Genomic DNA, 25,657 nt, shown 5'->3' with positions numbered 1-25,657 from the left:
AGGGCATGTCATTGAGTCAGACACATATTGTGGTGTTCAACTTATGAGGTCCCTTTGTGAACATTCTGGTGTGGTGTTAGTCCCAGCTCATTGGTGCATCCTCAACAAGATGGTTTACGTTTGACTGTTTGGTCCTAACCAGTGCAGTTGTCAGCCAGCAGACATATGTGGAGGACCTCGTAGAAGCACGGCACTGTCTGCACTGGCCAGCGTGGCGAGAGAGGTCGTCTGCTCACAGTGAAATAAAAATGACTTCTTTTTTTTCCATAAGTAACATATCAGCAAGTATAAAATAATACAATTCACACTAAGATTGTAAGTGCTAAAGGGATAATGACTAACCATCTAGATTACTTTAACCAAAGACGATCTCCAGGAATGGGTAACTAGTTGAGAGCAATGGTCTTAACCTTGGCTGCTCAGTGGAATCACCTGGGGAGCTTTGAAAAGCACTGATGCTTGAGTTCCACCTCCAGTGATTCTGACTTAATTAGTGTGGGACGTGACCTGGCCACAGGATTTTTTTTTTTTTTTTTTTAACTCTCCAGATGATTCTAATGTGCAGCCAAGGGTGAGAACCAATGCTCATGTTGGGACTTCAGTTGGCAGCCTCTTCTGCCCTCTGGTTTCCCTAATAGCTATGACTCTTAACAGGGCTGTGGAGGGTGTGGAGGGGGGAATGTTTAAGTATCCCAGGCAGGGATGTACTTTGTAAAGTCCCCTCAGGGGATCCTGATACACACAACCCATCCAACACAAATACAATGTGAGAATCACTGATAAATATGCCGATGACTCTCCAACCTTCATGGACAGCCCGCCTATTTCCCAGCCACCTACTGAATAATTCAAACCTCACATACATAAAACGTAGCTCACCTCTCCCCAGCGCCTCTTCTGATATTCCCTACCTTGCGTAACGGCATCAGACGTCAGCTTCACGCAGCCTCTCTGTGAGGCTCTTTCCCACTCAACTTCCCAAGGCCAGTCCACCACCAAATCCAACTGATTCTTCTCTAAATCCAGTCCTCCTTCTCTTTCCCACTGCCACTGCCCTAAGTTTTCATCCTCTCTCCTCTGAATAATGGCAACAATCTTCTAACTAGTCCCCTTACACTAATTCAACCTCTGCATCATCCCCAATTTATTTCTCAGTAGAATCTGTACATAACTAGTTTAGAGCAATGGTCTGTACATACCTTCAGACCTCCTTGTTGCCTAAAGGATAAATGCAAAAACCTCATGTAGCATAAACCAACAGCTGCCCCAATCCACCTCTAGACTTCATCTCTCACCACTCCCTGCCTCTCTTCCGCCTCCTCCAGTCCCTGAACTTCAGTCACACTAAACCTCTCATCCTTCTATGAGCTAACCATAAGCTTTCATACTTCCATGTCACTCAAGTGCCACTCTCTCTACCTAGAATGTCCTTGTTCAGTCAGAAAACTCCTCACCCTTCAATACCCAACACAATTATTTACTTCCTCAGTACAATTGTTCTTGCCTCCCTCTTCTAGGTCTTACAATGCTGGTGGGCTCCTCCAGACCCAGGACCCACCTTACTACATGTTGTCTTCTTATGCCCAAGCTCTGCACCTAGCACCTAGAAGACACTCAATACACTCAATGTTTATTAAACAAAAGACTGAGAAACTTGAGCCAGGAAGCTAAATAGTTATTGAGGTCATCTAGTCAAGAAGCTACAAGAAACCAAAACATTGATGGTCAAAATAGAAAGAGGTAGGGCAGAGAGATCAGTCACAGTTTTGATGCACACAGAACAGAGTAAGGATCAGAATAACCCTATGCTTTGGTGCTTGGGAAATTTGAAGGTTGATGGTTCACGGGTAGTGTTGGAGAATTAAGAAAATGAAATAAACTTTATTATACTCTGTGATAGATCCTTTTATACCAAACCCAACTTTAATCTATGTGAAAAAAATTTCAAGTAATTCTAGAATTAAGAGAGCCCTTAGGTGAAATAATTTTTGTGAGGTCCTTAATGGCAGAACTATTACTAAAAACCAAGTGTCCTGGCATTCAGAAGTTTTTTGACTGTCATATGCTGAATCTTTAGATTAGATTTCATGTCCTAGACTTGAAAACTGAATATTCCTGAAAAAAAATATCTAGAGATAGGGAGTTACCAAGATGAATTCCTTTGAAAGTGAGATTCATAATCAAGCTTAATATTCTGTCTTTTCCACAATTCCTGCCTCTTTGTCCCTTGGCAAATTTACTCCACGTCATTTTTACTGGATCTCCTCCATCCCACTTGCAAGTATTCTCTAAGTTTGAATCCTATAGCACCCTCTTCATTGACCCAAAAAGATACCTAACTCTTTCTGCACATAATTTAATAATTTGGCTTAGTAGGTGAAATAGAGTTTTGTGATTGTGGGTGAGGGCTCTGGAGCTAGTCTTTCTGGGTTTGAATCCCAGTGCTGCCACTTAAAACATGAGCAAGAGTTACTTAACTTCTCTCTTCCTCAGTTTCCTTATTTGTAAAATGAAGTTATTAATAGGTCCCGCAAAACCTGGTTCTGCTCTACTCTTAGAACAGAACCTGGCACATAGTAAGGGCTCATGAATGTTAGGCATTATGATAATAACTATTATCATCATTATCATTATATAGTTGTGATAGCTCAGGGACTAGTCCATCTTGAATATCTGTATTAACGTCATCTGTCCTAGCTTGTACATTCATTGGTGGTTCAGGGGGGTAGAAGGATGTACATCTTAAGCAAAGGTTTTGAACAATACCTAGGGCAGAACTAAATTATATTAGAACTAACTTGGAAAAAGAACTTCAGTAACCTAGGGAGACACTCCCATCTCCTGACTCTACTCTAGTAGTCGTCTTATTGCATGCTATGTCCTCCACTGTCTTTAAGACAGCCCATCTCAACTATTAATAGTAACAGTCTTATCAAATTATGAGTTTATCTCACCTTGAAATCTCATTAAGAATAAACAGTGGAAAAGCATGAGTTTGAAAAGTCTTATACCTTTGTATGACTGTGAACAGAGGAGGAAACAAAAAGTTACATTTATTTATCCAGAATTCAATTCCATGAATCCAGGAAACAAACTTTTGCCTCACCTACTATTAATATTCCTATATACCAGAAACAGTGTTACAATTAAGTTCATTTAAAAATATTTCAACGATCCAGCAATCACATTCCTAGGTATTTACCCAAATGAATTGAAAACTTACATCCGCACAAAAATCTGCACACAAATGTTTATAGCAGCCTCATTCATAATTGCCAAAATTTGAAAACAACCAAGATGTCCTTCAATAGGTAAATCAATAAACAAATTGTGGTATATCCCATACAATGGAATGTTATTCAGCAATAAAAAGAAATGAGCTATCAAGCTCTGAAAAGCACTGGGGAGCCTTAAATGCATATTGCTTAGTGAAAGAAGCCAGTCTGAAAAGGCTACATACTATATGATTCCAACTATATGACCTCTGGTAAAGGAGTATAGAGACAGTAAAAAGATCAATGGTTGTCAAGGGTGGACGAGGGGAGATGAATAGGTGGAGCACAAGGGATTTTTTAGGGCAGTGAAACTATTTCATATGATTCTGTAATGGTGGATACATGAAATTACCCATTGGGCAAAATCCGTGTGGCACTTATTTTTAAATACTAGTATTAAAATGCTATGTACATGTTTAAGTATTAGTATTTAGTCATTTGTGCCAATTACATTTCTTTCCAAAATTTAATTGTGCCCATATGCAAAAATCCCAATTTTAGTTCCTTGTTAGAAGCATACACATCAGCCGATTTTCTTTAAAACTTTCTATTGTTTACGTCAAGTATGTGACTATATTAGGCTGAAATATAAGTAAATAAGAAAACCTCTTTTAGAGACTCTCAGTTTCATCCTCATTTGTGCCAGCTGCCTGATTTTTATACATCGGAACTTACAGGATCACAAGTAAAGCTAAGGAGATTGGGATGATGTGGCACAAGCCATCACGACTAAGCAGTGGGCCTCATCTGGGAAGTGACAATTATCGCCGCTATTCTCAAAAGTAAAGCACAACTCATTACAGGAGCCATGAGGGATCAACCCTTCTTTAAAATTTATAGTCTCCTACCATTTAACATGTCTGTCTGTCGAAGAATTAGTTTTACAGGTATCCATTAACTGCTGACACTCAGTAGATACGTAGAAAACAATTCAAATATGCTAAAGGTGGATCACCCATTAAGGACACATTCATCCATGGCAATAAAATAGTATCCTATTTTAAAGTGCTTTTACTTATGTTTCTTGCATTCCTAGATTCTTTTTTGTCTTCCTTTTGCCCCAAAATTTGTTTCTTAAAATATTTTGCACATATTCCACTTGCTTCTCTCTTAAGTGATTACCAACCACTTAGAGACTTAACAGTCCCTCTGTTATGGTGACAACAGAACCAGATGTAACATCCCACCCACAAAAGGCATTTCTTCCTTAGGGGGTTTTTAAAAAGCTACTGATGAAACATGATCCCACTTTCAGAAAACAGACAAGGAGAAAGATAGAAGAAATAAAGAAAAAGAAAAAGAAACAAAAAACAATAGTTCTAGAAGTTTTAATACATAAACTACCTCAATTATGTACTTTGGCATTCAATGGAGTCATATTCAAAATTCATAAAATAAGGCTTTAAATCTTATTTATTTTGATGTAAAATAATTTCCAAAATAAATAATTCTTAATAACTGTTTAAAATTTTGAAGAAAATGTGAAGGTTTTCATTGCAGACCATGTTTTAAAATTATAAATTCCATAGCAATGTGATTTCCAGTATAACATTCTACCTGCTGATGAAAATGACACTATGCTAATACCTATATAGCTCTGCTTTAAGCACATTTGTCACATACATCAATTTATTGTCTTTGAGCAATATCTCTTATCCTTTGTCTACTTCACTCTACTCAATTGCCTATACATTTCTAATAGTTCCATCTGCTAAAATCTTCATTGAAATGTTAAATATTGTATATGAGCTCCTTAAAAAACCTTCCAAATATACTAACTACATGTTATAGTTACATTGATTTTCATAAGAAAAAATTTAGTTTTTGAAAAGGGAAAAACTATTTTAAATGTTTATACTCTATCCTACAAAAACAGTCTTCAACTGAATTTTTTTGGTAAACTATGTTGCAGTCTTTTACCAATGTTCTTTGGTTCGGTATAAATGATATGGTAAATTTGCATTCAAATTCATGGAACTTTTCAAATCTGTTTCCCATTTAGCTTGCCAGCCAAAAACAATATTTTCACTTGTAAACAGCTGTTTCATAATCAGCTCTTTTGTACTATGTGGAATTCCATAAAATATAGAAAATTTTATTTAAAATACAGGAATTGCATTAATCCACTGCAAATCATTGATTAGTTTTTGTATACTACCATACAGTTTAACGTATAAGGAAAGATTTTAAGGAAAATTTAATCTTGTGTCCAAATATAACATTACTTTAAACATGAGGTCATCTAAACATCTGTCTCCAATATATCACTGGGGATTTAAATCAAAAGTCTGCTAAACATGTACAATCATTTTGAAAATAAATAACAGGACAAATTTTGTCTTGATTATGATTATCATGCATTTTAAAAGGAAACATTTATTCTAATAAGCAAAGTCTGAACTAATTTAAACTTTATTGACATTAAGTTAAAATTGTTTCATACAAGAGTAAGAAATATATTTCATTTATTTCCTGCTTAATGATACTTATATTTTAACTTTTCTACATTACACTCTATTCCTTTATCTCTACATATTTTTAATTACAAAATATTCAAGGAAAATTTTCCAGACATAAAATGTTTCCACTCAGTAACTGAAAAACTAATAATATTTTTTCTGAACTTTCTTTCCTTTAGGGCAACTTGACGAGAACTAAACTAGTTCTATCCATTAAATTGACTCCTGCTTTATACTTTAAAATAAAATGAATATGGCAAATTATAAAAGATAGTCAAGGCAAGGACTTCACTCCAAGAATCTACAATCAGTAAAAATGTAGATGTATTTTAAAGAGAGTTCAACTAAACTTAAACTTTACACCTTACTGTAAAATTTGTCTAGTAAGTACCAGTATTTTAATTTAGCAACAGGATTACTTCAAAAACCAGCTCAATACTTGAGATGAATTAGCATTAAAAATAAACCAAAAAGCTTAATCTTCAAAACAGTTTCTGCCGAAACTAAAATGAACATTAGCAGTCAAAAACCTGGAGGAAAAAAAAATTAAAGCATCGCTGAATAATACATTCTTAGAATAACATCATAGGATTCCCTAATGCTGCAGAAATCACCAGCAAATCCAGCTGCAAGAAATATCAGTGTCCATGCTGATCATGCAGCTAGCAGGCTGTCACAAAATATAACCGTAAAGGTGGTAGTTATGGGTTTCTGAACCACCTCAATTCCTTGCTTCTTCCTGCCTATGTCTCGGAAGAGTTGATAGCTTTGGCCATGGCCATTTCTGGTCATGTATTCTGCCTTTGTAGATATGGACTAAGAACTTCAAAATGCATCACAGCACTGTGTATGGAACTCAAAGGCAAGAACCACTTCTTACTCATCTTGGATGCCCATTGCCCAGAACTGCATCTCACACATACGTGCAGCTTGATAAAGCTTGGTAAATGCATAAATGAGTTCATGAAAGGAACATCTGACTAAAAACCAAGACTTTTTGCCCTGGTTCTGTTGAAACTACCTAGTAATAGACTGCCTTAGTGTTGCCACCCATAAAACAAGGCTCTTGTTTTTTTTCAAAGACTGGCCCTGAGCTAACATCTGTTGCCAATCTTACTTTTTCTTCTTCTTCTCCCCAAAGTCCCGCAGAACACAGTTGTATATTCTACTTGCAGGTCCTTCCAGTTCTGCTATGTGGGACGCCGCCTCAGCATGGCCTGATGAGCAGTGATAGGTCCGGGCCCAGGATCAGAACTGGCCAAACCCTGGGCCACCGAAGCCAAGTGCGCAAACTTAACCACTCGGCCACAGGCCAGCCCCTGAAGCTAATTCTTGACCTGCCCCCTCACTGAGGTATCCTGAGAAATGAATGAGAACATATACACAAAAATAACTGGAATCAGCAATAGTAAACCAAGGTGCCTATGATGATGATCATCAATAATACATGCAGGCTACACATTGTATGTGCAGAGAAACATAGACTGAATGCGAGATGGAGTATTTACTTAAAAAACATTCTTTTGAAGAAGCTTAAAATTGAAATAACTTGCTTAGCAAAATAATGTGATACATTGAAATACAGAGAAATTCTCTTTTGAAAATACAGTTCAAGAACTAGGGGCTAAGAAATCCCCTCGGAGAAGTTAAGTCTTAAGGTCTCATTTTTCTTCAACTTTATAAGATCTTAGAAACTTAATAATTAATGTCTTTTGGATTACCAGGAAGAAATTCAAGCTTTTTTATATAATTAATACAATTGAGTTAATCTCGGATGTTAGCCTTGCTATTCCAAAAGGTTTAATACTATAGTAGACAGCTGAAGGTGCTGATTCAGCCTAAGCAATATAAAAGCATATATTCTTGGGTCACCAGTATTTTTCCCTATAATTTAAACAAACACAGATATGACCTAAGTGGGAAATGTTCGAATTTATACTGATCTTTGTGTTAAAATAGAACAGATTTGTCTTTATGATTATTTCTGTCAATTAAACAACTCAGGTTTTTTTAAAAACCACTAAAATATAAAAATAATTTTGCTTTAGTATAGTTTCCATTTCTGCAACTTTCTCACATTCAGACTTTGGGTTCCGTATATTTCATAATTTTCCATTTCTTTCTTAGTAGATTTCCTTTACTATGATATTGATAGTAAGTGATCTCTTGAAAAATCACTTCATTTGGCTTTTCCCTATTCAGTTACTCAAAATATCTGCAACAACATACGCAAGGTACTGTGAGTCACTTTTGCTTTTTTTAGATCATACTGACTTTGACTTTTCCAAATATCCACTTTAGCAAGCTTTTCATATACGTTCGTCCGGGTGCTTTAACATGATACAGGCCCCACCTTCAGGGACAGTATTTCTCAATTTGGCTGCACGTTGGAATCAGCTAGAGCAATTTAAAAAATTCTGAGTCCTGAGTCCAACCCCTAGAGAGTCTGATTTAGTCAGTCTGCGGTGTAGCCCTGGCATCAGCATCTTTGAGAGTTACTCAGCGGTTCTAACGTGCTATCAAGGCTGACAGCCACTGCTCTGGAAGCTTATGGTCTTCTAGGGTAGATTGCTAATAACAGCAACAAACCGCCAATCTGTGGCGTGCTGACTTGTGCCAAGCACGTTACGTGCGCTACGTCATTTAACTCACAGCAGCCTTATCGGGAAAGATTCTGTTACTATTCCTATTTTATGAATAAGGACATGAAGCTTAGAAATATTAAGAAACTCTTCCAAGGTCCCACCACTGACAATTGGCTGAGAGAGAACTCAAACACAGCTCCGTCCAGCTCCAGAGGGGCACCCCTTCATCACTGACTGCCATCATGGTAGAAACGACGTCACAAGCCAGATGTTTTAAAAAGGAGCAAGTCAGAGTGCTAATAAATAAAATAAGTGACAGAGGAATTACTATCAGGCACACAAAAACACTACAATTAGCAAGATATTGGAGATGACCATTTTTCTCCTTAGCCTGATTATCAGCGTAGATTGTAAGCTTTCTCGAGAGTAGCCTCTGAGGCAAAGAACACTTGCAGGCAGAGTCCTGGTCTAGCCACATGCCTCTCCGTTGTCATGGACACAGGAAGGAACGATGAGATCACTATTTGACTATTATTTTTTAGTTGCTAGTCAGCATATGATTCTGTCTGTAAAGTGCATCTCTGCGTTCCCTAGGGATCAGGGGAGCTGTCCCTCCTGGTAGGGACGGAATAAGCACAAGCACAACAGTTCTCCTCAGGGGAAAGCCATCTTTATCTGTCAGCATTGCTCAGTTGAGAAACAGAGCTGCAGGCAGCTGAAAAAACAGTTTGACTGTTTTAGGTTTACAGGTGGCCTGATAATGGAAAGTTTTACACACTGAAATTCCTTTTTCAAGTTAAAAAAGTTTGGACAAAAAAGGGACAAAGTTTGGCAGTATTTTAATGCAATGCTTCTAGCCAGCTTGCAAAAGCAAAATATCAAATTTTAGTGAAGCCTGGTGAACTAAGCACACGCCTTCTGGCAAACAGGCTCAGCTGTTACCACCGTTTCTATGCAGCACATTCCTCCTGGTTAAACTCAGAGCAGCCACACGTACCTGTTATCAGGGCCGGGCATATACAAGACGCTTGAGATGTGTTTTCTGAATGAATTCACAGACATTTGGGAGAACTAATTCAAAAAATGTTTTTGAAAAGCAGATTGTATACATAGTAACATAACAACGTCAGCATGTAAATAATAGGACAGGTGCTTCAAGCCCATCTAGAAAGGAGTTTGATGTGTATGTTTATTTGCTTGTGCATGTGTGTGTTTGCACGTGCGTGCCTCTCTGTGTGCGTGTGTGTGTGTTTTTTGTTTGGGGAAACCAGAATGAAAAGAGGAGAAGGCCTTTGACTGATAATTCCAGAACCATCAGCAGCAGGGACCAGACACTCGGGGTTCCAGGGAAGATACCCGTCATGCTTTCTCCAACATTCGGGGCAATGAAGCAGATGGGGCCAGGTTCTTTTGTAGGTGGCTCCAAACCTTTTTGCTGATTGGCCCACCATAACCAACTTTTTCTGGGGCAAAGCCTATCCCAATGAACAAAGTGCTATTAATTAAGTTTACCAGTTTGGCTACTAGAATAAAATTAGGGTTTTAAAAAGTCAGACTGGGAAGCTATGGCTGATGGTCAGGGATGCCTGGGGTGCCTCGGTGGGAAGCTCTGAACACACCCTGAGTGGGAGCACTGAACCTTGGGGTGGAGGGATTGAAAAAAAAATACAGAAACTAGTGAGAAAAGGAGAGACAGTGAATTACAAGCTCAGGTAATAATTTAGCCTTCAAATCCTGGGAAAAGCACTGACAGACCCTAGTTAATTTATAAATCAGTAGCTGTCAATCATGTGGTCTCTTTATCACGGGGGTGGGACATGGAGAGAACTACACTAAAGACAGTTCTTTGTTACTTGTCTTGATTAATAATGCTCGATAAAATTTGCTCCTAATAATACTATGCAAATTTAACATCCCCAAAGTTAGGAATGATAAATATGATAGAGTACCTACAAAAATATCAATGTTCTTCTTTTTTAAAAAAGTAGGTCTTGGGGGAAGGGAGTGACCCATGGTATTTGATAGAGTGACCACTGGGATGTGAATTGAGAATCACTCCCATATAGGCCCACAATGGAATACGGAAAAGGAAATTTCCAGAAGCCACCTAATGACTCCATTTGGAGAATAAGAAGATCACTTCATCTGGTGAAAAATAAGATTATGGTAATGACATCCAGATTTGAGAACAAAAACAAAACTTTACCACCCTAAATCAGTAGAGTTAAGCAAAAATAAGACTAGGTTTCTAGAAGGTAAAAAGAAAAATATAGTTTACATTATAAATTGTAGAACAGAATTACAGTTAGCCTATATTCAAAGAATGTGTCACTCATCTATGAAGATTTTTGGAATGAAGTGTTGGGAATATGCCTAAATACTTTTATGTTTCCCTCTCCACTAATAATAACTAAAACTTACTGAGTGCTTATTCAGTGCTAGGCACTATTATAAGCACTTTAGCTGTATCAACCCATCTGATCCTTCCAACAACCTTATGAAGTAGATTTCAATGTATCCCCATATACGGATCAAGCACAGAAATGTTAAACTACCTGCCCAAACTAACACAGCTAGCGAGTGTCAGATTTGGGACCTAATCTCAGGCAGGAAAGCATCAGAATCCCCACAGGACACCACCTCCCTAGATCATCTCTACTCTCTTAAAACATGGAGGCCTCTTGATGGGGTACGCTATCTTCTTCTTTTCCATTGATCTCAGTTGTTCCTATTTCCCACAGCATACTCAAACATTTGCATATATGTGACTGTTTGGAAACTATGTAATTCTGAAACAAAAGATCCGAGAATAAAAATGAGGTAGATCAATGTTTTCATATATATATATATGTTTCATACACAGACACACACACACGTATGAGCTAAGTAACTCTTTGGGACACCACGCTAAGAATTTAACAGACTAGAACAGAAAAATAAGATTAGGTCACTATGACCCCACTGAAGAAGTGCCCTGTCATGTGACTACATGCTTCTTTCTGTTTCTGCAACATATGTAGGAGTGACTTCACTATACCTGAGGGAGGGTGGGACAAGAAGAAAGATTGAATGGGAAAAAATACAATTAACATAACAGCTTTGGGGTTGAGAAAAGAAACCTCTCTCTCAATAGTCAGCAACTCAACAATCAGATAGTTTATACTTCTTACAACCATTCCTGGGAAGCCAGGGGTTGGGAAGAAAGCGGTCTACATCCATGTGCAGTCAAGATCCAGGAAGACACACAGCCAGGTTTGCAGCATCAGTGGGGCTTTCAGTACCTCGGGCTACAGTCCCTCCAAGATTGGCTCTCACTCAGAGCAATCAGGGCAGGAAAACTAGGACCCTCTGGATTTCCTTTCTCTTCCTTTGCAGCTATTAGGAATAAAATGGAATAGAGCACCTCAGACAGCGCATGGCTCCTGGGGTAACATCTGAATTGGTGGCAGGGGAGCAGCAATGATGCTCCTCACCACCAGTGACATGCCCTGGGCATGGGAGGAACCACATTGACTCCTTCAGATCATTTCGGAAGCAGTATGTCCTCTAGGATCTTGAAGAAAAGTTTACAATTTTTCTAATTAAGGAACATTCAAAATTGAGAACCAAAACAAATTTGACATTCATTCATTCTACAAATGTTTACTGAGTACCTATATTGTGCCAGGTTCTGTTTCAGGCACTGGGGATACAGCAGAGAACCAACAGACCAAAGTCCTTACCTCCAGGGAGCTTATCGTCTACTGATAGAAATACGAAGAGGGTACTTTAAAATCTGCTGCTATCCTACATCAAGTTCACCTAACAATTAATATTATGCATTCTTACATTTAAATAAAAATGTCAGTGTTACTTACAAGTCAATAAAATATAAAATATTAAAAGATATTTTCTTTTAATTTAATACATGGCCATTTTCTCAGGTATGCAATGTTAATGAAACATATATTAAAAGTTTGACTTCCCTCATGTTTATTCAAATGCAAGAATCCATAAATTCATATAAACTGCACAAATCATAAAAAATGCAGACATTTTCCAATCTAGAAATAGTTAATTTGCTAACAACCTATACATATAAAGGACCGCTGCAACCCCCATTTTCTCCAACCTTGATGCCTCCTTTATCACAGTTCTTTGGTTCTCACTTCCCCTTTCATCGTCCTCGGCTATCTGAACGAATGCTCACCATCCATCCCATCCATCTATTCATGGCACAAATACGTGCCAGGAGGCACTGGAGTGAGAACCTCTGGAACCCATTTACCCTTGTCCCTTAGGACCAGAGTCTCTCAGAGATTGAAAGAGACCTACCTAAGATCCTTCTATTTTTTGAGGTATATTAAAAAGTAAAGAAATGCCAACTAACAGAGTTATTAAAATGTAGTTTATTTTAAATGCTCACATTTCACATATGAATACTTTAAACGCATACAATTGCAAGACAAAGGCAATGACTTTATGTCTAGCTTTGTTTGACAGAAATGTCAAAAGTTTAAATTTATGAGGCCCTCTGCAAATGCGAGGCCCCATTCACATGGCCCTCCTGGTCCGGCTGGCACCATTTCCCTCTTGGCTGCTGGCATATTCCTATTTCATTGCCAAGGATAAGCCATCAGGCTATCTCCACATATGAGTATCTCAATCTCCTTGCTGCTTACAGCCCTTGAAACTTCCAGGGAGGGGCACAGGACCATGCATTTAGGCTTAAAAGTCCTAAATGCCCCAAATTACATAACATTGTTCTGGGAGAAATGCACTCTGATTTCAAACAACTAACCTAAAACTACAGATTTTTGGGACGTGACCTACACATTTAGGGCATCACATGAAAAAATACCTTTTCTCACACATGGTAACTGCATGTCTTATTTTTTTCTTATACATTTGTCGTATATGTTTTTCCTATCCATGGTAACTGTGAGTCTTTTTTCTGTTTTAACTTGCCCACAAAAAACTTGCCGTCCATTTCTAACTTACGTAAATAATGTAAAGTAATAAACTTCCTATTCGAGTTTACAATATAAAATATATCTGGCTATAGTTGCACACAAGCAGCAACTGCGCCTCTTATATTGACTATATGTCAAATAACCATTATCAAAAACAAATCCTCCTGTTTAGCATAGGCCCATTTTCATTCAGATACACCTTCGGTCAAACAACAAAAGTTTTATTTTCAGTGCTTCTCTGAGAAACTAGCACTCCTACAAGGAACATCCTCTCTACTTTCAGCCAAGTAAGATGCAACGAAAGAGTTCAAAGGACTTGATTTCTAAACCAGAAGGTATTTTCTTCACCTCTGCCACGTCTAAGCGTGGTTCGGCAGAGGCACAGAAGCAAAATAGGTCTCAACGGAATTGTATTGCTTCGTGGCAAACATATTTGAATAAAAACAGATTTATCGAGCAGCCACTATATTCTAAGCACTGTGCTAGGCCTAGAGATACAAAACAAATAAGACTTGGTGTCTACATCAAAGGGGCTCACTCTTCACCAGACTTAAAAAAACAAGAAATAGATCCAGCATAATCTTTTAATCACAAATAATGAAATAAAATTAAAATAATTGTGAAAAGTGTCTGCGTAGAATGAAACATGATAGTCCATAGCGTGTAGGCACACCAATCAAAGCATTATAGATACAGACAATGCTGGGTGATGGCAATTTAAATGCCCACATTGAATGGACAGATGAGACATTTCTTAACTATGAAATGTATAAATCCAACAAGGGTCACGGACATATCATCACCACTGCTTTTTTGTTTTTGAACTTAGGTACCAGTGTCTCTACATTTCTCTCTTTTCTCTCCCTTTGCTTCTCTGCTGACTGTCTTATCTCCAGCATGTGTGTGCTCAAAAGAACAAAAGGTAGAGGCTAATGCAGATCTTCAAGAAAACATGAAGGAAACAGAAAAAAGCCTTATCATTTCTGGATGCTTGGTCAGGTAAACACAAGACTATATTTCTCTGTAAAGGAAAGCTGCTGATATGCCATGCATTTTTGATATGACAGTCCTACTTTCAACTTTAATAAATGTTTGCTTAATGTAAATAACTACTCCATCCAAAAAAATTGTTAAAGAGTCTTTAGTGGTTCTTATGTTAAAGTACTTTCAATATTCATCTTCTTTATAATTTTCCTAAAATTTCATAGCTGTATACATTTCTCATTAAGAGAGGAAGAAATATTTCATTTAGTTTACCAATCATGTAACTAAAAAAATGTTTTAAAAGACACAGGAAAGTTATACTGCCATCTTGTGGTTAAAAGTTCATTGACAGTAGCAAGGACGTCTGGTATTTCTCATTAACTAACTCCATAACACAGCATACATTCATCTAAAAAATTATCCCCTCTTTGGAAGTTATGTTTAAGAAAAATATCTTATTCACACGTCTCTCTCACTTTCTCATGTTAAAGGCCACTAGATTAAAACAAGAAATGGTATTGTGAGTGGCTACCAGAGATAGACAAGTAAAAACAACTATGCATCTGGCACTCTAGCTCCTGCTCACAGAAGCTTATAATTTAATATTAGCATAATACACACTCTAACCCTAAGAATTTAAAGAAGCAAAATTATGGAATCTAGGAGTTTCACTTTTACAAATTAATCTCCAAGACTTATAAACAATTAATATGATAGTTATGCTAAGTTTATCAACAATTTTTGTTTGATCCAGGAGTCTACTTTAAATCCAAAAGCAGGACCACCACAAAGAAAATAAATATTGTATAGTCCTCTACATTTTCCAAGTGTAAAATCCTCTATGAGCTATGCAAGGCACCTATTTCAAACGTTTGACAATGGTGGAATCTAGTTAAAAGTTAACACACTTCTACATGTAACTCTCTCTGCAGAAAGCTTTTTTTTTTTTTTTTTTGTTAAGCAAATCGCCAAAATTATGGGAAGAGAGCGCCATCTCTAGGCCTGCACAAGTACGGAATGGTGTTCTTAGGTTCACATGTGGCTGCCCATTGTGACCCAGTGGCCAACCAAATGCACTGCTTTACAAGGGAGCCACAAAATAACCCTGCCTATTCTTGAACCTCTGGAGAGGATCCTGCAGTTTATTCCCTAGTGTTTTAGTCTATCTCTACAATCATTCTCCAAAATTATAATGATAATAAAAACAACCACAGTCGCAGTAACAAGAATAAAAGCAACGTCTCCCACGTCTGTATGACTGATTTTGGTACTCTTGATGATTCATAAATATCGGTACCTTTTCAAGAAATAGTAGCACATTGGAATGCTTGCTCTCTCTCTCTCTCTCTCATAATGCAATACTCTTTTTGGCCACAATTCTATTTTAGGTGTCATCCAATTCTATTGAAACATGTGTTTCATTATTCTTTCGCCAAAGGTGTATCTTCACTCTGCAATAGTCCGTTCTGCTTTCCACAGACATTCAACTAAATTGACCTTTGCATCTAACTTAAAATTACCAGATTCATGCAAATGAAAAGGTTGAAGACAAACCTGTTTTATGCAACTTTAATTTCCTCCTTTTTCACAGAGAGGCTCGTCCAGTCTGCTCTGGGATTGCTTTCACTTCAGTGCGTCATTCTCCTGTCTTATGTATTTGTATAAGGGCTCAATTAACAATTACCTGAGGATTGAGGCTCAGCTCCCTTCTCATCACTGGCCTGTAAGGGCCAGCCAAAAAGAGGTAGCCCTGTTGATGCTGACAGAGCCCCATGCTGGGTAATATGGAGAATATCATACCGGCGCTATGGCTGGCATTAAATGAACTGACATAAACTAGAAACGGCTAGTTGCACCAAGGACAGACTCTGTTCATCAATACTCAAGTTCCCAGAGCAGCTACGACATTTAACCCAACCAGAAAGAAAAGAGGCCTTATGAAGGCAATATTCTGCATGGGGCTGCTAACCTGATTTCTCACTGCACACTACGAGGCAGGTGGGGTAGTGAGTAGGAGAACAGTCGGCCCTCAGTACCCACCGGGTTTTGCGTTCACGGATTCAACCAAACGCAGATTGTAAACATGGTATATACGGGATCCGCGGTTGGTTGAATCCGCGGACGGGATGGGGTTCGGGGCGCGGGGGGGAGGGGGGGCGCGACTAAGAGACTTGAGCATCCACGGATTTTGGTATCCGCCGTAGGTCCCGGACCCAATCTCCCGTGGATACCGAGGGACGATTGCACAAGCTTTGAAAGCAAAGAGAACAGAGTTTGAGTCTATGATCTGTCACTGATCTTGAGCAAGTTACTTAATCTCTCTGAGCTTCACTTTCCTCATCCTCAAGAAATTATACATTAATATTGATGAGTTAGCAAAGTAAGGTGCTTTGCATATAGCAATTATTCAATAAATATCAGCGCTTAAGATTTATCTTACCGTTTCCTGTTTGTCTTACCCTAATTATTGACTAGATAATTAGCTAGGATCCATCTAACCCAAAGAAACACCCAGAGAAGTTCCTTTGTAACTTCTTAACATAACCAAAAGAATGAATGAGAAAGACTGAACTCAAAATGCGGATGAGTACAACTATACAAAGAGAAATGGTATTTGAAGGTCCAATATCAGTTTCAAAATTTACCTCTGAAACATTTTGACAATCACTGGTGTCCACATGACTCTTGATTCCATGTTATTTTTTACTGGATAAGTTAGAAATTTGAGTCTGCCAGACACAGAGAAGTTGGAAATATAGACTGGGGAGGTGCTATAAATGGATAATCCAGAAGCCAGTGGGAAGATGGGCTTGTTCAGAGAGACAATAGAGTGTGTGGAGCAGGGAACTCAGAACCCCGCAGAACATCAGTTTTTGGGGAAAGGGAAAGAAGAGAAACCAGCAAAGGAGACAGTGAAAGAGTGATCAGATATGAAGCTGGGGGAGAAAATCAACAGCAGAGACAACTTGACAGAGAAAAATTGGTCAGAGATGTGAAGTTCCACAAAGATTAGGTAAAATTGGGAATGAAAACCAGTAGTTAGTTTCAGCAGAAAGGTAAAGATGGACATGATATGCCAATGATCGTAGGTTGAAAATTGAGCGAGCAACTTTTCACAAAGGTTGACCATGAAAGAAAGAGAAACATAGGACCATAGCTTGAGATATGGGACGTGAATTTGAGAAACACAACATGAAGAGAAAAATACAACAATACAACTGAATGCCTGTTGTGGGTTAAATTGTGCCCGCCCCCCCCCCCAAAAGTATATGTTCAAGTCATAACCCCTGCTACCTGAGAATGTGACCTTATTTGGAAGCAGGGTCTTTACAGATGTAATCAAGTTAAGATGAAGTCATACTGGATTGGGGTAGGCCCAAATCTAGTCAGCGGTGTCCTACAAGAGGGGAATTTGGACAGACAGAGACACAGACAGGGAGAGAAAGCCAGGTAACGACAGCCAAAGAACACAAGGATTGTTGGCAGCTACCAGAAGCTAGGAGGGAGGCATGGAGAGACTCCCTCAATGCCTCCAGGAGGAAGCAGCCCTGCTCACACTTTGATTTCAGACTTCTAGCCTCCAGAACTGAGAGAAAATGAATTCCCGTTGTTTTAAGCCCCCGTGTTTGTGGTACCTTGTTCAGACAGCTCTAGCAAACAAATAGCAGGGCTACCAATAACAACCAAAAGATACAGACCTAATAGAATATTTACAATGTGTATAATACATGATCACATCAAAGTATGGGAATAATTGACACAAAAATAATAGTTTAAAAGCAAAAGGAAATTGATAACAGAAATCAGTTAAAATCTAGAACAATTGTAAAGTATCCTGTAGAAGTCCCTTAGCCTGGTGTCATTCAATGCCGTTTTAAGATACCACCTACTTAAATCATAAGGATGTTTGAAAATGATGTGTGCATCTCTTTTCAGTGTGGAGTCTTGGAATGAAAGATGACATGGAAATAAAAAGAGTATCCTGGGCCTCTCGAAAGGTGGCAGAAATTTTGGACCTGAACGTGGTTTTTTCCACTTTGTTTACCGAATGATTGAAATAAAATACTGAATGATTGAATGAAAGGAAATAATGATGGAAGTATTGTTGCAAGCATCAGCTGACCGAGGACTAGAACCCCTGAATACTTTTTCTTTTCTGAGTAGGACTAGGTAATATTCTGTGGCTTGGACTACTGATAGTTATTCATTAATACAGTCCACAAACATTTCTGAGCACCTGCTGTGTGACACTGAACCACCAGGTTCTCAGGGCTCTGAGATGCTGTAGGCAGGGCGGGGGAAGGGCTGGTTTAACAAGGTGTTCCTAAAATGCCATAGAAACGTTGTTTTAGGTTTTTTGTCAATTGAATCATGTACCTACATACTATACTTACACTTTCCAAATGTTTTTCAGTGAGGCACAGTAAAATAAGAAATCCTTTGAAATGTGGTTATGTAATTCATATTTTATTTGTTCTTAAATTCATATTTTTGAGAACTAGATTTTCTTTAAGGAAGACAAGACTCCATTTTAATTAACACACCTCCCTTAAAGGTATTTTATAATTAATTTGAGCCGTAGAGTTGCTTCCTCTTACGTGGCTGAAATTAGGGGAGTTTTCCCTCCCTAATTACCTGGGTAATGGGTCCCAGCCTCTCTTTGATGTGTCATAAAGGCTCACCTGTTTCACTACAACCTGCTATTTATTATCAAACAATTGCAGTTTTCCAAATCCTGAATTTCCAAAGGTGCCATTTATCTAAATCACATGTGTGTCTCCTTTGCACCTATTCTGAAAAAGAATTTTCCTTGATCAAAATTTTAACCTTGATTACCCCCTGGTGCATCAGCGCTTTTATTACCTACTCCAAATTGAAATCCAGAGGACCACTAGTGTACATACTGCCTATTAAGGCATTTCTTTTAACTGTATTTTAACGATTATGGGTTAGGGTAAGAAAAGGTAGAAATCTTGTGAAAATGAAGATGCATCACAAAGTACTTGGACTGTGCCTAGTGCAAAATTAGAAAACTTATTTCCAGAATAGCTTTACTAAACAATTTGACTAAAACATCTCCAGGGAAATGCACAATATAAAAACAGTGATTGCAGAAGATGTAGCGGGGTGTGTGCCTACAAGATACAGGGGGCTAGGAAGGGGCTAGAAAGCAGAAACCAGAAGCCTGGAAATTTTGGAAAATAAATCCGTGTCCTGCCAGCATGGTGATCATATGAGTGATATATGGAGGGGAAATGCTCTAGCATTCTAGCATTCTAGCATTCTGGGGACTTGCAGATTTTAAGGAATATGAGTCCTTGAGGAGGAGGGTCCTTGGCATGCCACTGTGGAAGGGAATTCAGTGTGGACAGGGCCTGGGCATGCCCTCAGAAGGGAGCCTGACAGGCCCTGGCAAGAGCAGTGCTCTCGGAGGCCAAAGCCAGCTTCGTCAGGGGCCTAGGAGATTCTGAAGTTGGGTGCAAAAGCCCTATGTGAGCTTGGGGAGAATACCCACCTGAGTGGGCCCAAAAGGCTCCTACATGATGTGGGCAATAAGAACAACCCCATGAGCGTTGGAAACACACAGAAGAGCCCAGACTGGTCATTAGGAGAATGGGAGGGTCTGAAGTGAAGTCATGCTCCTGGCTCCAAGGAAGAGCTGTGCATAAAGGGGCAACCTCAGGGAGCCCTGCTGGTGAGCAGACAGTGTATGATGTGGGACCTGCGGGATGCTGACGCCCAGGGACCTTGGGAGCTCTAGCAAGTTTGGGGAATTCTGTTGGTGCTGCTGTCAGGTTTGCTGCCAATCTATTCAGTGTCTTTGTGAGAAACAGAAAAAGATGTCTCCTCTCCCCTAGGTGGACACATCTCAGCTCCAGGACGCACAGATCATGAATGGGAGCATGGGCTAGATTCCAGCTCCCACTTGCTCCAGTGGCCAGAACGCATTTTCAGTCCACAATCTGCCCAACTGCATGTAGAGGCCCTGGATAGACTGAGAATTTTCTTTTGGATAAAACCTAAGATTGTGCCTACATACATGAAACTATATGGAGAGAGTTAGATCCTATTTAGCAGAAAGACTGTAAAGATTGTATTTGTAGATAAAAGAGTTCTTTTAAAGGATGTAAACTAATAAGAAATATAGAGATAACAAGAGGTAGTAGACTTGACCTGACCCCTCCCAACTTCTGCAAGTGTCTGTCAATGGGGAGAATAGTGTCCTGGTCCCTCCCAGCCTGACTGCCTATAGAAATGGTTGCATGCCTGTGCAACCATAGGCAAGTTAATTAGGCCCTCTGTGCATCATCAGTCTCTTCATCCTGGAGTTGTGGTGAAGCTTAAAAATGTTGATACATGTAAAGCTTAGAACCGGGCCTGGCATTCAGTATTCACTCCACAAGTGTTAGGTATTTTTATTATTTGTACCATTCACATGTTAATGACAACATTAAAGCTGGATGGGGCCATAGAGGTTATCTGGGAAATATTTATGCAGAAAATAGCTTTCCAGCTGGGCCTTGGAAAATGGATAGGATTTCAATAGGTAGAGAAAATAAGGCAAAGACGTTCTAGGCACTGGGAATCAAGGTGGAAAGTGCCAGGCCCCACTCAAGAGTGGTGAGCACATCTATTTGGCAGAAACTGAATGGCATGTGGAGGAGAGGAATGGCAAACAAGCCTGAGAGCTAAACTGAGAGCACAGAATAAGGCATGCAGAATTCATTCTTCTCTCTCTCTCCTCAGCAGTGAAAATCAAGCAAGATCTAACTTGCAACCCTCTGCAATCTGGCTCCCACTCAGAAATCTCTTTTCTCCAAGGTCTTCTAACACAGTGCTTCTAAAACTTGCAAGTGTAGACCCTGAAAACCCTGCACATTTCCACGTGGGCATGGAGGCAGGCTTGACCACAGTCTGACCTGAGTTTTGGCAAAATGCCCTGTGATTTCTCCTAGCCTAAGGAAAGATAAGCAGCCTGGTGAGGAGCTGCGGAGAGGCAGTTTCTCCCTTTATCTTGTGGAAGACTGCCACAAGGCCATTTCTCAGCTATCTCCCATTTTCAGTTGAGCACAGAACTTTCCACCTCACTCCCACTTAGGGTAAACCTGCAAACTTCAGCGTAAGTCTGTAAAACTGCCTGCTTGGCTGTGGTTTGGAGGTGGCTCCTCCACAGCAGAGTGACCCACTACTCATACCATCTATCATCTGGCCTCTGTAGTTTGGTATTGTCTGTGGAACCAGGGATACAGTGAAGTGAAACCATAATGACTTGTCTTTGCTGTCTTGCGTAACCAACTGACTGTCTGAATCCACTTGGGCACGTTTACTCCTTACCGGGCAAAACCGTGGAAGTATGGCAAGCCATCCTAACAGCTGTAGGAGCATTAGTTGTGATCCTATTATTAGCCACCATCCTGCTGCCAGGGGAATGCTTAACCGTTTGACAAAGAGACAAGTAAGAGACGGCAAGAGTTCACTTCCTGGGTTCTCCACAGCACACCAGCTCTTGATTCCGGTTCCAGGAATGCATCCTAGACCTTGAATTCCAGGAGACATCCTAGAATTTCCCCAACAAACCTCCCCAGGTTCTTTTTTTCCCCCTAGAAAAGTCAGCATGTATTTTTAACCTTTACCATCAAAAGGTCATATAATACACACACACACAGCTGTTACATTTGATGACAGCAGTATCAGCAATCAGAACTCCAAAGCTAGAGATTCAAATGCATTTTCTGTATTTATTAAAATTCTGCCTCTCGTGTATATTGATTTCTTTTTGGCCCTTGACCTAGTATATGTAATATGATTAGCTTTCCCTTATTAAAGTTTGATAAGTATAAAGTTTTATGAAAATGTTATTGGCCAAGTGGAAGAAAACAGAACTTTTATGATGATGACAGTATAAATTACTCATCATTTATCAATAATTCCATAGTACTGAATATATAACTCAACTATGCTGTTTAATTTATCTTTTAACATCCCTTGTGTTTGGTTCTAACGCAGAGAATGACCATCTAAGCCAACATACAGATGCTTATGAATCATTAGTCATAGGCGGGGCTGTTCATCAACTAGCCTCACTTCCCTATTAGGCCAGCGAGTTTTCTCTGATCACAGTAGTGGACTCTGAATCAAGTGAGTCAGGGACAGCTGGCAGAGTGTTGGACATTGCAGAATTTGACCAAAATAGTGAATTGGTGTGAATTCATCATCATTATTGGTAAACAACTACAGAAGTAGACAGTGGGGCCACTGACATCATAATCATGGACCTAAGAAATGAATGCCTCGATTGCCATAGTAATGACATATCATCTGAAGAAAGTTAACAAATTGTAAGTGATATATCTGGCTGCTTGTGGTACCCCTGAGATGCAAGTAGTTCATGACATAATGATAACTAGTCATAATTTATAGTAGTCCCTTATAAAAAGTCTAAATGTGAAAATAAATTTTACTACTCAAAGCTAAACATTGGACATCTAGTCATTGTCTTAACATGATTTAGTAGAGTTACCATACTATATTTATTAAGAGAACATCTCCATTTATAAAAATGTTTTATTATGAGTAAATTATAGTACAGTCAGACCCAGGTATCGGTGGATTCAACCAACACCCTATGTAAAGGCCTCAGATGGTTGTGTCTGTACTGCACATGTACAGACTTTCTTGCCATTATTTCCTAAACAATGCAGTATAACAACTATTTCCATAGCATTTACACTATATTAGGTATTATACGTAATCTAGAGATGAACCAAAGTATATGGGAGGATTGTGCACAAGTTACATTACACCTTTTTCTATAAGGGACTCGAGTATCCGCGGATTTTGGTATCCGCGGGGGTCCTGGAACCCATTCCCCGCAGATACCGAGGGACGACTGTAATTATTTTACCTATTTACAATAAAAATGGATCACAGTATGTAAATTTTAAACCAACTTGTAATTTATGTTTTAAAATACGTGCACATAACATCATCTCTTGGGTTAGTACCTCTCCAGCCACATTTAACAGTAATTATTTCCAAGACGAGTTTTGAGATTTTTTCCTAAAGTTTTTTCCCACGGCGTAACTCTCCGTAAATCACTGTGAGCCCATTCTACCGCGGGTGTGCATCCGTGTTACACCTGCGCTCGCTCTCCCCGCGCCTCGGTAGGGCGCCCGCGGCCCCAGGCGCGCCCGGCCCGCACCGGGAGCCCGCGGAGGCCGGGGGAGGCGGGAGTTCCGGGAGCTCGGAGGGGCTCGGGGAGGAAGAGGCTACAAGTGATAGCAAAGCTAAGGCTCACAGAAGCCGCACCGTTGTCCAGGAAGATAGCGGGTCAGGCACGAAGGGCTCCAAGTCGCCGGTAGTGGGCTGCCTGCCTGCCTGCCTTCCAGCCTAGGAGCCGAGGAGGCCGGACCCGGGCGCCCGCGCGGCGCTTCCGCTGGGACACCCCGGGGCTCGCGCTCGGCGGGCCGGGCTGTCGGCCGGGCGCGGGAGGAATGGGAGGGAGACGGGAGCTGGGCTGGGAGCCCCGCCCCAGGGACGCGCTGGGGACCGCGACGGGGGAGCCCCCGGCCCCGGCGGGGCGGCCTTACCAGCGGAGCCGCCGGCCACGATCTGCCGAGACGCCTCGCTCGCGAAGCCGACGGCAGGCTTGGCTGACATCTTCGGCCGCCGGCGGGCGCGGAGCGGGCGGAGCGAGGCGGCCGAGCGCCGGGCCTGGAGGGCGGCCGGCAGAGCCCCTCCCGAGCGAGAGGGCCGGGCGGGCCGCGGGCGAGGGCGCGGGGGGCGGCGGCTCCCGGAGGGCCCCCAGCGGAGGACCGGCTCGCCGAGGGGTGGCGGCCGGGCGGGTTTGGTCTCCTAGATTGGCGCCCGGCGCTCCCCTATCGGGAGCCTCCTGCCGCTCGCCCGGCGGCCGCGCGGCGCGATAACGCAGGACTGGGTGCCGGCTGAGTCCGGCGGGCCGCGCGACCCTTGCCCTTCCCGCAGGCCCGGGCCCGGGGCCGTTCCAAAGGGTCAGGCGGACACATTCCGCGGAGCTAGGCGGCCTGAAAACGTGGGCCGGTGCCACGAAGGCACAGCGAAGCCGACTGACGGTTACCTTCCAACTGAGCTAATGCGGTCCTCTCCCAAGGAAGGGAATCCATCTCCTACCTCAACTGCAAGTTTTATTTGCCGAAAGACCCCAAAAAAGGGAAGAGGCCTTATTACAAATAAGGCTCTTCGCTAGGCCAGGTCAGTAGTACCCAAAGTCTGATCTTGGAACCCAGCAGCGTCAGTGTCTGCGGGAGTTTGTAAGAAAGCGCCCCAGTCCCCTCCTGAATCGGGGTCTCCGCATGGGGCCCAGACACCTGCGCTTAGTAAGTTCTGAGTGATGGTTGTGAACGTTAAAGTTTGGGAACCACTGACCCAAAAAATCAAGGAACATTACGGAACGACCAGTATATTCTCTCTGTAAAACCTTTCATTATGCATACTAGCCCTTTAGGATAGTCGGCAAAACGGAAATATCTTTAAACCACAAGTTTCAAATGATATGTAGGAGAGAGACGAGATTGTGAAATTAAAAAAAAAAAAAAACCTGATACACCCCTAACAGGCAGGAGATGACAGGAGTAAAAGGGAGAATGAGAGGTTTAGAACTCCTATTGTCATATTATTTCCTAAACACGGTGTTTCACACTAAATATATTCAGTTTGAACCATATAAAACTGTTTTTTTTTTAAAGATTGGTGCCTGAGCTAACTGTTGCCAATCTTTTTTTTTTCCTGCTTTTTCTCCCCAAATCCCCCCAATACATAGTTGTATATTTTAGTTGTGGGTCCTTCTAGTTGTGGCATGTGGGACGCCGCCTCAGCGTGGCCTGATGAGCCGTGCCATGTCCACGCCCAGGATCCGAACCAGCGAAATCCTGGCGCTCCCCTCTCCACCCCCAAGTGCAGCTGGGGAACTTAACAACTTAACCACTCTCTACCAGGCGGCCCTAAAACTGCCATTTTTGAAGGCCAAAAACCGTTCAATGTAAGCAGTGTAATATGGTTCAACTTAATATATATGCTTTCCAATTAAATGTACTAAATACAATAATTGGTTTCATACTTTGTCTTTATTTCTTAGGCTGAGGTATTAAAAGCTATTAATAGTGATATTTGGCAAAATTATTTAAAGTGTTTAAGGAATTGGGGATACTTCCTGCTTATGGGATCAGAGATGCAAAAATAAAGTTTCTCAATAAAGTTGGCCGTCAGCCAACCCAACTCCATCGGTGAGTCTTTTCTCTTCCTAGGTCCCTCCTGGAGCCCAGAGCTTTTGAGCAAAGTTTCAGTCTTTTACTAATTAAATATGAAGTCTTGAGTGCAATACAGAATCCCCTATTCATTTAACAAATATTCAGAACCTATTATAT

At 40.6% G+C, this 25,657-nt stretch overlaps 1 protein-coding gene across 2 annotated transcripts in view; it reads right to left on the bottom strand.

The window, feature by feature from the left end:
• Positions 1-24,201, bottom strand: part of SLC25A21 (solute carrier family 25 member 21) — a 440,909-nt gene extending 416,708 nt beyond the window's left edge. For both annotated transcript variants that reach the window (XM_046655398.1, XM_046655397.1), the window contains exon 1: positions 23,846-24,201. Coding sequence is in view for 1 of the 2 variants with exons in the window: in XM_046655397.1 (XP_046511353.1) it covers positions 23,846-23,915 (70 nt within the window). In the remaining variant the exon portion in view is untranslated. The remainder of the gene's footprint in view (positions 1-23,845) is intronic.
• Between the last annotated feature and the right edge of the window lie 1,456 nt (positions 24,202-25,657).

This window comes from Equus quagga, chromosome 2 (assembly GCF_021613505.1).
Source record: "Equus quagga isolate Etosha38 chromosome 2, UCLA_HA_Equagga_1.0, whole genome shotgun sequence".
NCBI classification, from domain to species: domain Eukaryota; kingdom Metazoa; phylum Chordata; class Mammalia; order Perissodactyla; family Equidae; genus Equus; species Equus quagga.
The sequence above is the reverse complement of the archived record's forward strand: the minus strand, read 5'-3'. Positions and strand labels throughout refer to the sequence as shown.